Below are 13563 nucleotides of genomic sequence, written 5' to 3'. Positions count from 1 at the left end.
TTTATTGATTATGCCATTACATTTGCTCTATTCCCCCCTCCCTTCCCCTCCACCCTGCATACCCCTCCCCCACCATTTCCCCCTTTAGTTCATGAACATGTGTCTCAAATTCTTTAGATTCTGTATTTCCCCTACTATTCTTACCCTCCCCCCTATCTATTTTCTATCTACTGTCTATGCTACTTATTTTCTGTACCTTCTCCCCCCTTCCCCCTCCTCCCACTCCCCTGTTGCTAACCCTCCATGAGATCTTCATTTCTATGGTTCTGCTCCTGATCTAGCTATCCTCTTAGTTTGCTTTTGTTTTAGGTGTGGTTCTTAATAACTGTGAGTTTGCTGTCCTTTCACTGTTCATCTTTTTTATCTTCTTTTTCTTAGGTAAGTCCCTTTAACATTTCATATAGTAAGGGCTTGGTGATGATGAACTCCTTGAATTTGGTCTTATCTGAGAAGCACTTTATCTGTCCTTCCATTCTAAATGAAAGTTTTGCTGGGTAGAGCAATCTTGGTTGTAGATCTTTGGTTTTCATGACTTGGAATACCTCTTTCCAGCCCCTTCTTGCCTGTAAGGTCTCTTTTGAGAAATCAGCTGACAGTCTGATGGGAACTCCTTTGTAGGTGACAGTCCCCTTAGCTCTTGCTGCTTCTAGGATTCTCTCCTTCATTTTAATCTTGGCTAATGTAATTATGATGTGCCTTGGTGTGTTCCTTCTTGGGTCCAACTTCTTTGGGACTCTCTGAGCTTCCTGGATTTCTCGGAAGTCTATTTCCTTTGCCATCTTGGGGAAATTCTCCTTTATTATTTGTTCAAATAATTTTTCAGCTGGTGGTTGTGCCTTTCCCCCTTCTGGTACCCCTATAATTTGGATGTTGGAACGTTTAAAGATGTCCTGGAGGTTCTTAAGCTTCTCCTCATTTTTCTGAATTCTTATTTCTTCATTCCTTTCTGTTTGATCATTTTTTTCTTCCGTCTGGTCCTCTCCCTTGATTTGAGTCCCAATTTTCTTTCCATTACTATTGGTATCTTTTGTATCAGCATTCATTTCAATTAATTTAGCTTCCATATGTTTCTCTAATTTGTGACTAAATTCAACCAGTTCTGTAAGGATCTTTATAACCAGTGTTTTGAACTGTGCATCTGAAAGACTGGCTATTTCTTCATCACTTAGGTCTATCGGTTCTGGGGCTCCGAGTTGTCCTAGAGCCATTTTTGGTCTATTCGTGCTGTTAAGTGAGCGGAGTGAAGCCTTAGTTGTTTACCAGGACAGGGCGACCCAGGTCGCTGGTTTGTGACGCTGTGTGTGGGGGCGGGGTCAGAGAGGGAGCAATGGTGTGGGGGCGGGGTCAGAGAGGGAGCAATGGTGTGGGGGCGGGGTCAGAGAGTGGCGCATGTCCTCCGCCCAGCGCATCCAGTCACTCAAATGCCTCGGCTTTCGGACGGACGACCCACGCGCCTCTTCCCTGTGCGCTCCGGCCGCCAGCTCGCTGGCGAGCATCGCCGACGCCCGAATTTTTTTGCTAACTGGCTCCGCTGCTGGCCTCGCTCCTCGTACGTCCAGCCGAGTATCTAGTTGTCCTTTGGACTCCGTATTGTCGATTTTCCGTGTGGCTTGGTTGTGACTGCTGTTAAAAATAGTTGTTCTTAGATTTGGTTGTGCACAGAGGTGAGGTGGATCCTCCACCTACTTCTCCATCTTGGCGGAAGTCCTGTCCTAACCCAATGGGTTGCTTTTAGAAAACTTTTTTATTTCATTTATAGTTTCAGGTGTATGACATTGTGCGTATGAAGTGAGCACCCAGATAAGTCTAGTAGCCATCTGTCACCATACATAGTTACGATGATATTGTTGACTATATTCCCTAGGCTGTACTTTATATCCCCATGTTTTTTATAACTGGCGCTCTGTATTTCTTAATCCCTCCCCCCTTTTCACTCATCCCTCCAAACCTAGAACTTGTTTTCTAAGTTCAGTGTTTGGAGTTCAAAATGTTTTCTCATAGAAATGATGATTGTATGGTAGTTAGACTACAGCTTTTCAGAGTCGATTGAAAAGATCCCCTGAAACCTTCTGGAAGTCTGTGGTTGAGTACAGTGGTTAGCCTCGCGTTCTCATCAGTCCTTTTTGCCAGGTGTTCCTTTCCCTCACCTGCCTCCAGCTCAGGGTCCTAGTTCCCTTGGAACGGGAAAATGCTGCAGTGAGACAGAAGGTAGTGTCGGGAGCCATTTCTCAGCTGCTCTCTTCTGCTTCTTTGGTGGAGGCTGGTATCTGCCCACTGAGAAGACACAGGTTGGAAGGGCTGTGAATTCAGATGCGTCTGTTATATTTGTACACACTAAGTTTATCCATTAAAGAAGTTCTATATTTATTTTGAGAACAAAATAAGAAGTCTTGGTCTGATGTTAATTAACCTGTGATGAGAAGGAGAGCTGCTGAACAGAAGTAAAGAATTCGGCAGCTCGTTGAACTTAGTTACAAAGCAGCCATTTCCATGAATGTGTTCTACAAATCGGCTATATCCATGGGTGCTCACAGAATAAGTAGTCAGAGGGGCATCAGCTTGAGAATCTGATGCTTGGCGTTGAACCACAATGCCTGTTGCATGAACACTGAATTAAAAAGTGGTCAGATAGTATTAGGAAGGAAATAGGAGATAGTAATACAGATAGAGACCAGCATAATTAAAGCAATGCATCATTGGGCTAATGTTCTGATTTAAGCACGCCTTACTGACTACCCTGTAAATTTAACACATACTGCGAGGTTCGAGGGTTGTTCGAGGTCAGGAAAGTGTAACAGGCACTGGAAAATCTCCTGCCTGAACTCGCAGAACTGGTGTGGACGCTTTGGCTCCAAACGTGTACATTGTAGAATCAGTGAGCAGGGGGTGGAAGGGCAACTGTGATAAAGAATTAAAGGGGCAGTTAATCATAATCATAAATAATACTGTTTTCTTTAATTCACTGCCCCTCAGAGTCCATGAGAACTCCTCAGCAATGCTGAGAAGTGGGAACTTTTGAAGTTGGAGAAACAAGACGGTAAACCCTGCTCTTCAGGAGCTAGACCATATAAATTCCTCCCGTGCTGCCAGCCTGTGTAATGAGACGCCCAGGTCGAAGCTTGCTGAGCTGGGGCCTTCCGAGTGGCCTGCCTCATGGAAATAAATTAGGAGAGCAAACTGGTGCAGCGAATCCAGTGTCACCCCAGGAAGCCTTTCGCTGGCGCCAAAAGAGCCGAGATTCATGTACATTTCCAACTTGTTTGTCCGGCTCTCATCTGTTCCCTCACACTCTCGAAGTTGCCCCCAACTCTGCTACTCCCAAGACTTGCCGGCAGATAGGCTCACAAACCCTCGTCTAATTTACCCCAAATCCTCCTTTCCCCCGAAGATGCCCTGTGCTTGTTGGAAGGATGGGACCCAGCTCTTTTGGACACCATCGTGTCTGCATTCCTCTCCTGGTGGTGTCCCTTTGCTGGGGTCACGTCACCTCGCAGGCCAATGAGTGGTTTCTGCAGCTCTAAAACGAGAGTGTGGGTTTAGATGATTTGTCTTGCTGCTTCCAGCTCTGAAAATCAGTGCCTGGGCTAGTTCAGACTGAAGACAGCTGCCGTCTTGAGAATGATGAAGAATGATAGAATGGGTAGCTTGGACAGGGGCCTCAGAAGTCAACTAGGCCAACCTCTCCTTTTATAGATGAGGATGTTGAGGGTCACAGCAGGTGAGTACCTGCTAGAACCAAATGTCTAGTAAGTTATCCATAGGCAAAGACAGCTTGATCTTGGCTTTTGATTTTTCAGAGTTATTAGTTAGCATTATGCATGATTATACTACACTCTAAAATGAAAAGTAATTGGGCATAAGTTTCTCTACTACAAGATGATACCTTGCTTGAGTTTTTTCTTGCTACAAAGCACCCACTATAATGTTTTTAGGTAAACACAGGAACAGGGTCCTTAATGGGCAAATGCCTTAGAATTTTGTTTGTTTAAAAAATATCTGTGAATTATATGCAAAGCTTGGCCAAACACGTGGTCAGCATGGAGAGTCACTAAGTGATGTAGGAGTTCTGCCAGGCTTTCTGCGTTTTTTTCCTCATGGCTTCAGGTAGCAGCTGTTGAACATTCTGAGGAGCCAGCGTGCGTTAGCCCACCCCCAGCCTCACAGCACAAGATGCTTCTTACTCTGTGAGATCCCATTCCTTCCTCCCTCCTTCCCCATGCCAAGAGAATATCTTAAAGCTGTATTCTTCATTGACTCTGTGATGTGGGCTCATTTACTTGTTGAATGGCTTCTACTTTGGTTGCTCTAAAAGGGTGCATTATACACATGGCATTGGTCCCACTTCTCTGCACACATGGGATCTGTGATCAGTGCGGAGCTCGCCTCTGCGACCTCCAAGGGAATGGGAAATCTGTCGCTTTGGCATTTTTGCAGCTGTGCAGTCAAAAAGAATTTGTTGACTCAGTGATGGAAAAGGTAGATTGCTCTTGGTTGCAGGGACAGCATAAGGGCAATAACATAGCCTTTCGCTCCTTTTAAAGAATATCCCTGTTAAAATTATTATTTAACTTTTCGAATGTATAGACCCGTACGAAAACTGATATAGCACATTCCCTCCACCTGTGACCCTGCAGTCTGTTTATCATTGCACTTCCTGCCCTCTTTTTCTTAATATCCTTTCACCCTCTGCCAAATGTGTAATTTGTTTCATTCACTCTCTCAACACCATTAAAATGTAAGTTCCACAAAGGTAGAACTTTCTTACTTCTTGGTTCCCTGCTGCATCCTGTTAACCAGTGTCTGGCATTGTTTTCAATATTTTCATATTTTTCAGTATTGATCGATGACATGAGTTTTTCCATTATTGCTTCTTTTTATGAATAGACTGTGGTTTGGGGTTCCCTCCACAACTGCACACCCTGCCAGAAATCAAATTTTTGTTCTTCCCTACCTCCACTGAAAAAACCAGTATAGTGAATTCCGTGGGTATCATTTCTTGCCTACTTTTGTATTATAGAACATATTGATATGCATCCATTGACCAGTATGTAGAATTGTCTTCAGGTGTTTGAGTTGTTTATGTAAATACTGGTAAAATCTTTTTGATTTAATGTTGAACTACATGCAGGACTTGGGGGCTGGGTTGGGGCAGATAAACCCAGATGAGTCCTGGTGTGGCTGGTAAGCAGAACTGAACTCCCCCACACCCTTTAAGGAAGACTTGCTATGTGTCTTGAGTAAGTGCTAACATGAGCAATGTACCATACAACAATTAAGCTTTAGCATCAAAGAATGAACCTGTCTTGGTTTTCTCAATTAAAGTTTAAGAACTAGATGCACTTAATGTGTCTGCGCCAGAAAATTGGCAATTTCTTTGCAGTTTTCTCCACGTAAAGGGGTCTTACTGGTCCAGTCAAGAAATCTGATTAATGAAGTTTAAGTGGCCTACTATTCTCAGTAAAACTTTTTTTCTTCCTCTAGTTGAGACGAGAGAAGATTGACCTTGAAAATACTTTGGAGCAAGAGCAAGAAGCACTAGTTAATCGTCTCTGGAAGAGAATGGATAAACTCGAAGCTGAAAAGCGGTTTGTTCAGTCTTGCTGTTCGGTGTGGGGCGCGCGTGTGTGACTAGGGTACTACTCTGGGGGTGACCGAAGAATAGCAAGGAGACATTTAATTCTGTGGTTGATGCTCGCCATTTAATTTTGTCAAATGAAAAAAAAAATGCTGGAAGCCTTCTATCCCCTTTTCATGTTGGTCACCTCTAATCCTTCCCTCACACTGTCCCAGTAGAATGTCCTTTCATTTGGTGTCAAAGGCTATCAGGAAACTGGTCAAGGTGCTGTTGTTCCCCTTGACATGTCTCGAAGGATGGCTGTAGTTTCACTTTTTTTACCTTCTTGAACCGACTGCCCCACTCCTTTCTAAAGGGCACAGCACGCGCACTGCATACCGTTAACTAGTACGCATCACTAGCATGCACTTGGTTAGGAAGGCTGAGAGTCTGGTAGAATAATTATTATCTAACTGTTCTAAAACTTGTGATAAAGAAATACCTGCACATATTTAAGGTTAGGATTCTTTCCATTAAATGTATGCACGTGGATCTGAAATGTCATTCAACAGCAAACATTTCATGAGCCCCTCTGTGCGAGATCCTGTTAGGTCCGTATTTCCGAGAGCTGCACACTTTGCGGGGGGCGGGGGTGGGGTGGGGTGGGGGGAGGGGCTGGAGCAGGGCTTAAAGAATGGCCGGGAGTTTCGTATGTGGCTGGGCACTGAAAAGGTGTTTCCTAAAAATGCTTATTAATGCATTTCACCAGGATCTTCTGTGTGCTAACCGAGCTCCTTTTGCCATAAGTATTGGATTTGGATGAAGATTATAAATTATTTTGAGTTCATCTCAAGATCTGCAAAATAGAAACATACTACAGGCTGTAAGAAAAGTGAAAATTAGAGGTTTATCTACAGGGAAATAGTCAAGTTATAGTTGAACCAACTGTGTTTTGCATTTTGTATGTCGGCACTAATAAATGGAATTAGCAAACATTATTTAACGTAACTAATGTAGAGACTGTTACAACATTTAACATCCTAGTTTGCTCAACTAAGGCAGGCCCAATTTACATATGCCCTAGGGCACACTCAAATGTAAAAAGAAAACTCCACCAACAAAAAAGTCCCCAGCAGCCTATCAAAGGGGATGTGGAGGTCTGTGGCCATTCAGTCTTCCTTTGTAGAACACAGTCAAGGTCGTATATTGCAGTTATTGGGTTGAGTAATCTGAAATTGACATGTGTAAATCAGAAGTTGTTGAATATAAATTAGCATGTCGTATGCTTCAAACCAACCATAATTGGTGGAGGGGGTGGCACTACCAATTATTAGCCTGTTAATTTTTGTTTTGTTTTTAATTTTTTGCCTTAGCTATGCCCAGAAGTAAAGGGCCTCTCATCCAGTTGGCCACGCCCTCAGGACTGGTTTTTCAGGAGGGGATTTTATAAGTAGAGTCTCCATGCTCTGCCACCATCCACAGATTCATACTATGCAGTAAATAAATTTCAACTGAAAGCATCGAGAGAGCGACATTCTTCTAGTATCGCCATATCCTCAACCAGCATAGCAAATATCTTATGAACAGATAACTGAATGTCTTCTATATGCCAGATACGCTATTTAGAAGCAAGTGTTAGCGATTTTTTTTTCAGGAATGCGTAATTACCAGTGGCTATTTAGAGGGGAAAAAAAGGAGGGTGGATCCTTCCACTCTGTCCTTTGACCCGAAGCCAGGTAAGTGTGACCAGAAGTTGATATAAAGTGAAGTAGGCAGGGGAAATAAGCTACCCCATGAATTCATTCTGTAGTTCATTCATTACAGGAACTTCCAGAAAATAAATCCTGCAGCTGGTATGTTGTTTTGTCTTTCAAAGGCAAACTGTTTCTCACTGTTGGATTTTTTTTTTTAATACAGAATCCTGCAGGAGAAATTGGACCAGCCAGTCTCGGCTCCCCCTTCACCAAGAGACATCTCCATGGAGATTGACTCTCCCGAAAACATGATGCGCCACATCCGGTTTTTGAAGAACGAGGTGGAGCGGCTGAAGAAGCAGCTGCGAGCTGCTCAGTTGCAGCGTACGTAGGCTCTGGTTCCGCTGGTCCTCCGCCTGCAGAGTTAGTCCGCTCACCGAGTACAGGGTTTTACTGACATGCACTGCTTAATTTGTACCAGTCAAGTTCATATTGTACTTCATTATCAATCCACATTTATCCTGTCCTCCTGGGATAGATTATTTTTAAAAAGTGTTGTAGTATAGCAGGGCAACTAGTTTAGAATACTTCCAAAAAATAATTTAGAAAATTTCAGAGGGCACTAAACCACAGGTATTATTTTCAGTCTTTTCCCTGGCATTCATCTCTAGGATTGTGCTAACAAAATATTGCAGGAGACCACAGTGTATTTTGGGGGCATTAATACAGAGATTAGAGCCTGTATCTTTCTTACTGCTAAAGTTTAGCTGTAGCTAACATTTGTTCATGGTACTTGAATAAGTGCTTTTGAAATACGTATTTATTATTTTAGAAAAGGTCGAGATGTTGAGTTGGCAGTGAGAGGAACTAGGTTTCTGAGTAGTCGATGAGATCACTGTGCATCTGCCTGGGTCTCCAATGTTACCTGCCTTTAGGCTGCTCCCACCAGTTTGTTTGAATAGATGATGTAGTGAAAGGCACACAGGGGAAAAATCAGTCTGTCTCACCTCTGATCCCCAGCCACTCAGTTCTCACAATTACACATTTTTTATATATTTTTTCAGATATGTGTGTGTGTAAACTTTTAAAATACAGATAGTAGTACAATGAACGTACTCTTTTGCACTTTTCTGTTTTCTCTTACTGTATTTCACAGCTTTTTCCTTGCCAGTGTGTAGAGTGGCCTTGCTCCCTTTTTTAGAACACATGTCAGTGCTCAGTTGTTTGGTCAGACCACACTTCGTTTAACGAGCCTCATTCCAACAGGAGCATTTTCAGTTGCAGTGCTGTGACTACAGTGGACGTCCATACACACATTTGATAACTGCTTAAGAACACTTTCAGGATAAATCCTGGGAAGTGGATTTGCTGAGTCAAATGGGACATACATTTAAAGTTTTAGTGATTTTTCACCTGTGCTTCCTTTCCTAAAATTCACTGTGATCTACTCTTATCCAGTAGTGCATCTGGGATGGTACATCCAGAGCCTTTACAAACTATAGTTTCCTATTGATGCTGTAACGAAAGACCACAAGCTTCATAGCTTAAAACAATACAAATGGATTATGCATGATGGGCAAAAACAGGTTTCCGGTTGTGAGTACATGAAACAGAGTTTATTCCTGTTTTAGTATTTATTAAAATAATGAGTTGTTTCCGCAAGGACAACGGTAAGCCTACTTTTGCCCAGACCTGTGTTATAGTTCTGGAGGTCTGAAGTTCAGAAGAGGTCTCTTCCTGGGCTAAAATCAAGGCGTCAGCAGGGAAAGGCTATAAGGGAGAATCTGTTCCTTTGCTGTTTCCAGAGAACGCCTGCACTCTTCGGCTCATGGCCCCATCCTCACATTGGCATCACTCCCACCTCTGCTTTTGTGATCACACCTTTTCACTCTGACTCTCCTGCCTCCCCCTTTCAAGGACCCTCTGGGTGTGTTGGGCCCAGCCACGTAATTCAGGCTGAGTTCCCATCTGAGGTCTTTAACTTAATCACATCTGCAAAGTTCCTTTTGTCACATGAAGTAACATAGTCACAGGTTTCTAGACTTACTCGAGGCAAAAAGCCTGGCCATCTGTAGGTCTGTTTGTTTTTTAATGTACGTAACTCTGATGTATACCTTGGGTTGAGAACCACGGCATACACTCCATGAAAACAAATGAAGGAGTTCTTGAATATCAGTTTCAAATATCAGTTATCTTAGGATTTTTTTTTTTGAGATTTTTCTGTGCTGGACAGGCAGATGTCTTTTAGCACCTTTCTGAATTCTCTCCAGTGCCATCAGTTTGCTGCCCTCCCCCACTTCGGTATACTTGCCTTGTACCCCAGACAACATTTTTAGAAGAACTTTGGCGAGGATTTTTTATTCCCATTACTTCTTTCCTGCCACTATTGGGTCTTTGAAGAGACAGCAGATCCTGTCAACAGAGGCATCCGTCAGTGCTGGTTTGATTTTCTTAGGACAGAGGAAGCTGAACTGAACAGCAACAGGGGGACACTTAGCTTCTCACAGTTGGTTTGGACTGTAGTTAAAGAATGAGTTAATGACTTTTCCTCACCCACCCACCTCCCTCATTCTCATCCTCCAAGTCCAGCTGTAGCAGACCGGAAGCTCTCTCCCAATGTTTCTCAGCTCTGGTTGAACATTGGAATCCCTAGGGAGTTTTTAATATACCAGTGGAGAGGCCTTATCCTCAGGTATTCTGACTTAATCGGTTTGGGTGGGGTGTGGGCTTCAGTGTTTTCTAACCATAAACTTGAAAGGTAATGCAAAAATGTATAGGCCACGTTTGGATTATTTGGGAGCAGCCTCTTTGGACTCTGATAGGAAGTCACCCTTGGTTGATGCTGTCTTTGACTAAATATTGCAGGATGGCTAAAGATAGGGGAAACATGAACTGTGGCCCCTCAGTCTTAGGAAGCCCCGTGTGAAAGAAGGTAAGTGTCGACTCCTGGGAGTGAGTCCAGTCTCTTGAAGTCAGGTGTGGGCCTGCCAGGAGACAGCAGCCAGGGAACGCCCTGGGTTGGGAACGTGCAGAGGGATTGGACCTGGAACCTTCTCCATGCCCGAGGCTTCTCTGTTCCCCCCTGAAGCGCTGAGCAGTCTTCAGCCGTCACTCCTGCTGACCAGCTTTCTTGTCTATGGACAGTTGTTTAAGGAGTCCCCCTGTTGATTTCCACAGATGGGAAAGGACTGCCATTTTCTTTGAAAAACATTTCCTTTTAACTGATTGTTCTTGAAGCCTCTTGAATCCTCCGTTCTGCAAAACTTTCCTATTTATGGAAAAGAAGGCAACTTGCTCTGAAACCCGGTCTTCTGAGTCTAGAAACAATACGTATTCCAAGAGGACAGTCTAGTGCTTCCTGTAGAGATAGTAAAAATGCTGCACACTTGCATATTTGGGATGAAGGAATGTAAATGTTTATATTGAAAGTGTGCTTTGTAAATATTTTCCCAGCATGCCTTCAATTAAAGAGATTTTTGCAGCTGGATTAAACAGCGGGATTTTGGAAATAGTGAAAGTAACTGAGGGATTTAATGTTTATGTACATACTAGAATTTAATAAGTCTGGTATTTTTATTTGAATTTCTAGAATAAGGATAGTCAAGAGCTTTTATATATTCTATAATGACAGTGTTTTGGAAATGACTAAATATTTATCATCAAAAGTCATTACTTGCTAAAAACCCACGAAAGTCTTTTCATCAAGTTGTTTAAAGCTGAAAGTAATTTGGCGGACATGGAAGAAGCAGGGTCAGATCGTGGGAGAGAAACGGCCAGAGCAACATTCCTCTCCTCCTGTCACACGGGCTGGTGATGCGGAGCATGACCCAAAGGATTCTCCCTTAGTGTGATCATGGCCACTCGGAATGCGTAGCTGTTTTTCGGAATGGAGAAGTAGATAGCACCATTTTTTTTTGTTGAGACTTTACCTTTCCCAAATTCTTGGGCTAAGACAGGGAAAAGGAAGATGGGGAGATGCTGACTTTTGCAAAAAGGATTTTTTGGTTGCTTAGTAACACCGATTCTGTCCCAGGTAAACCAGAAAAGGAGCCAGGAGGTTCACGTGATGCCCTTTAACGTTCTGGTGCTGGCGTGCGCCAGAGTCCTGCCCACAGTAACCTCAGGGAGCTCTGCAGAAGGCGTGCAGAGCCTGCTGAGGATGTCAGTTCTGTGTGTCAGATTCCTGGATCCAGTCTGCTCTGTGGGGTGGGAGAGCTCTAGCCTGTGAGACTGGTGCTGTAGTAGAGACCCTGACATACAGGGGTGGGCAAAAGTAGCTTTAAAGTTGTAATGCAAATAAGTAATACAGTACATATTAATGCAAGAATAAACTGCTCTGCGTACTCCCCACTGTGAACCTACTTTTGTCTATGCCTGTGTGGGGCAGCCCCTCAGAAGGGGTGTCTGTCGTAATCAAGAGGCCATCCCAGGAGCCTGGCTGTGTGCAGGTCTTTACCTGCTCTCTGACTCAGGCTGAGTGTGAGTCACACACATACTAAACATTAGACTCATTTGAAACACGAAAGTCATTTACTCTGTCAATTTCTATTTTTAAAAATAAGAACCGTAACTGTTACCAAGCATGTCCTAGTACATCAGTTCTCCGTGCACCTCCTCCACAGTGCGCTGGTGTGCTAACGGGTGTGATGGGCACCCACAGGGGACTTGCCACACTCTGTGTGGAGTCGAGCAGCAGCAGACTTGCTGCCCAGAGGGGAGCCTGTGAGCTGGATCTGCTTCCCCGACTGCGTCCCTTCCCCTTGAGCTCCAGCCACGCAGAGAGCTCTGGGAGCTGCTCAGCCCAGACTTAGCTACCATTCCATTTCCTCCTCCACACCAGGCACTTTCGAAGGCAAGTAAGTGGGAGCAAAGATGCCAGAACTCCCAGTGCTGCTTTGTGTATGTTTTTCGGAATGCAGATTGCTGGTAAGCTTTGGTACTTAGGGGTAAACTTGAAAGCCAGATCAAAAGGTGGGAGAGTGAGATCTCTGGTCTGGACACAGCCCTTGCCTATATAGCACAGAAGCGGGACTGCCGTCTTCCTTGTTGAGGTCTGTGTGTGGCAGCATGACACGGTTTCACTGAGAACTCTGGCTTTTCAGACTCGGAGAAGATGGCGCAGTACCTGGAGGAGGAGCGTCACATGAGGGAGGAGAACCTGCGGCTGCAGAGGAAGCTGCAGAGGGAGATGGAGAGGAGGGAAGCCCTCTGCCGACAGCTCTCCGAGAGCGAGTCCAGCTTGGAGATGGATGACGAGAGGTGCGCATGTGTCTTACGGTCCTTTTTGGTTTTCATTTTCTTTTTAAAGGCCCCAAGAGGTCCCTCCTCACATCTTGGTACATGGGGAGGAAATGGCTTCCTCACTTGTTTTTTGGATGCAGAGGTGTTCAACATCCCCTGTAGATGCTAAGAATGGGGTAAATGAAGAAGATGGACCATTTTCCCTAAACCCGAAAAGATGAAAAAAAATTGCCTTTCCAAAATTATTCGGTGAGAGGAGAAGTGGAGGCAGGGTTATGAGTCAAAAAGCAGAGTTTGCATTTGTTGATGAATTTGTCTAATCCTGTGTTGTGTCTGTTTAAAGTATGGGAGCACCTTAAGTCATAGGTACAGGTAAGCAAGCCATCATACAACCCAAGGAAATGGATGTATACACACGGTTGAAAAAATCAACAGGAGATATAGGAGGTTATTGAAAGCCAGAGGCCTTGCCTTAACACACTTAGTAACTTTTGAACCTTTTTGTAGCTACTTAAAAAAAAATAATAATACAATGCCTTTATCTGCTGAAGCCAAACATCAAACACCCTGATTGTCCCCTTGAGAAATGGGCTGAAATAAGAGCTGTCATTGGGTTAACGAGAAGTGGTATCAGCATTTCTCTCTCATTCAGACTGTTCTCTCCCTCCCCTCTTCCTCTCTCTCCCTTTTCCACCCTCAACACTGTACTTGATGGTAAGGTGATCTTTAGGGTAAGCCACAAATTCACATGGGAGAAATTGTTTAGCCAGCAGAGAAACCCAGCAGTTGGGGAATTAGCCTGTGTCTGAACCAGATCATTTCTGCAGGGGAATTCCCTAGTCTGGGTCAAGGGTGCCCTGGCCTTACATGGTGGGCATCTCTGTGTGGGAGGTGAGACTGAGCCTCCTCCGGGACGCCTCCAACAGGACTGAGTAGCCATTGTCTGAGACCAGGGCCTGCTAATGGTGTGATAAGTTTTACAGGTTGTAGATGTCAGGAGCACATTGATTGCTTGAAAACACATGGGCAGTGTGTTTTCTGTTGCCATATCCGCATTCAGTTCTTATTTGTGTT

The 13563-nt window shown here is 44.0% G+C and overlaps 1 protein-coding gene across 2 annotated transcripts in view; it reads left to right on the top strand.

The window, feature by feature from the left end:
• Positions 1–13563, top strand: part of CCDC6 (coiled-coil domain containing 6) — a 110309-nt gene that overhangs the window by 81893 nt on the left and 14853 nt on the right. For both annotated transcript variants that reach the window (XM_053663870.1, XM_037139935.2), the window contains 3 exons: positions 5482–5585; positions 7472–7632; positions 12351–12507. In XM_053663870.1, the coding sequence (XP_053519845.1) occupies positions 5482–5585; positions 7472–7632; positions 12351–12507 (422 nt within the window). The remainder of the gene's footprint in view (positions 1–5481; positions 5586–7471; positions 7633–12350; positions 12508–13563) is intronic.

The sequence above is a fragment of the Artibeus jamaicensis genome, unplaced genomic scaffold, assembly GCF_021234435.1.
Source record: "Artibeus jamaicensis isolate MK-2021 breed Jamaican fruit bat unplaced genomic scaffold, CSHL_Jam_final contig_332, whole genome shotgun sequence".
NCBI lineage: Eukaryota > Metazoa > Chordata > Mammalia > Chiroptera > Phyllostomidae > Artibeus > Artibeus jamaicensis.
Note: the sequence above shows the minus strand (reverse complement) of the source record. Positions and strands in the feature narration are given on the sequence as shown.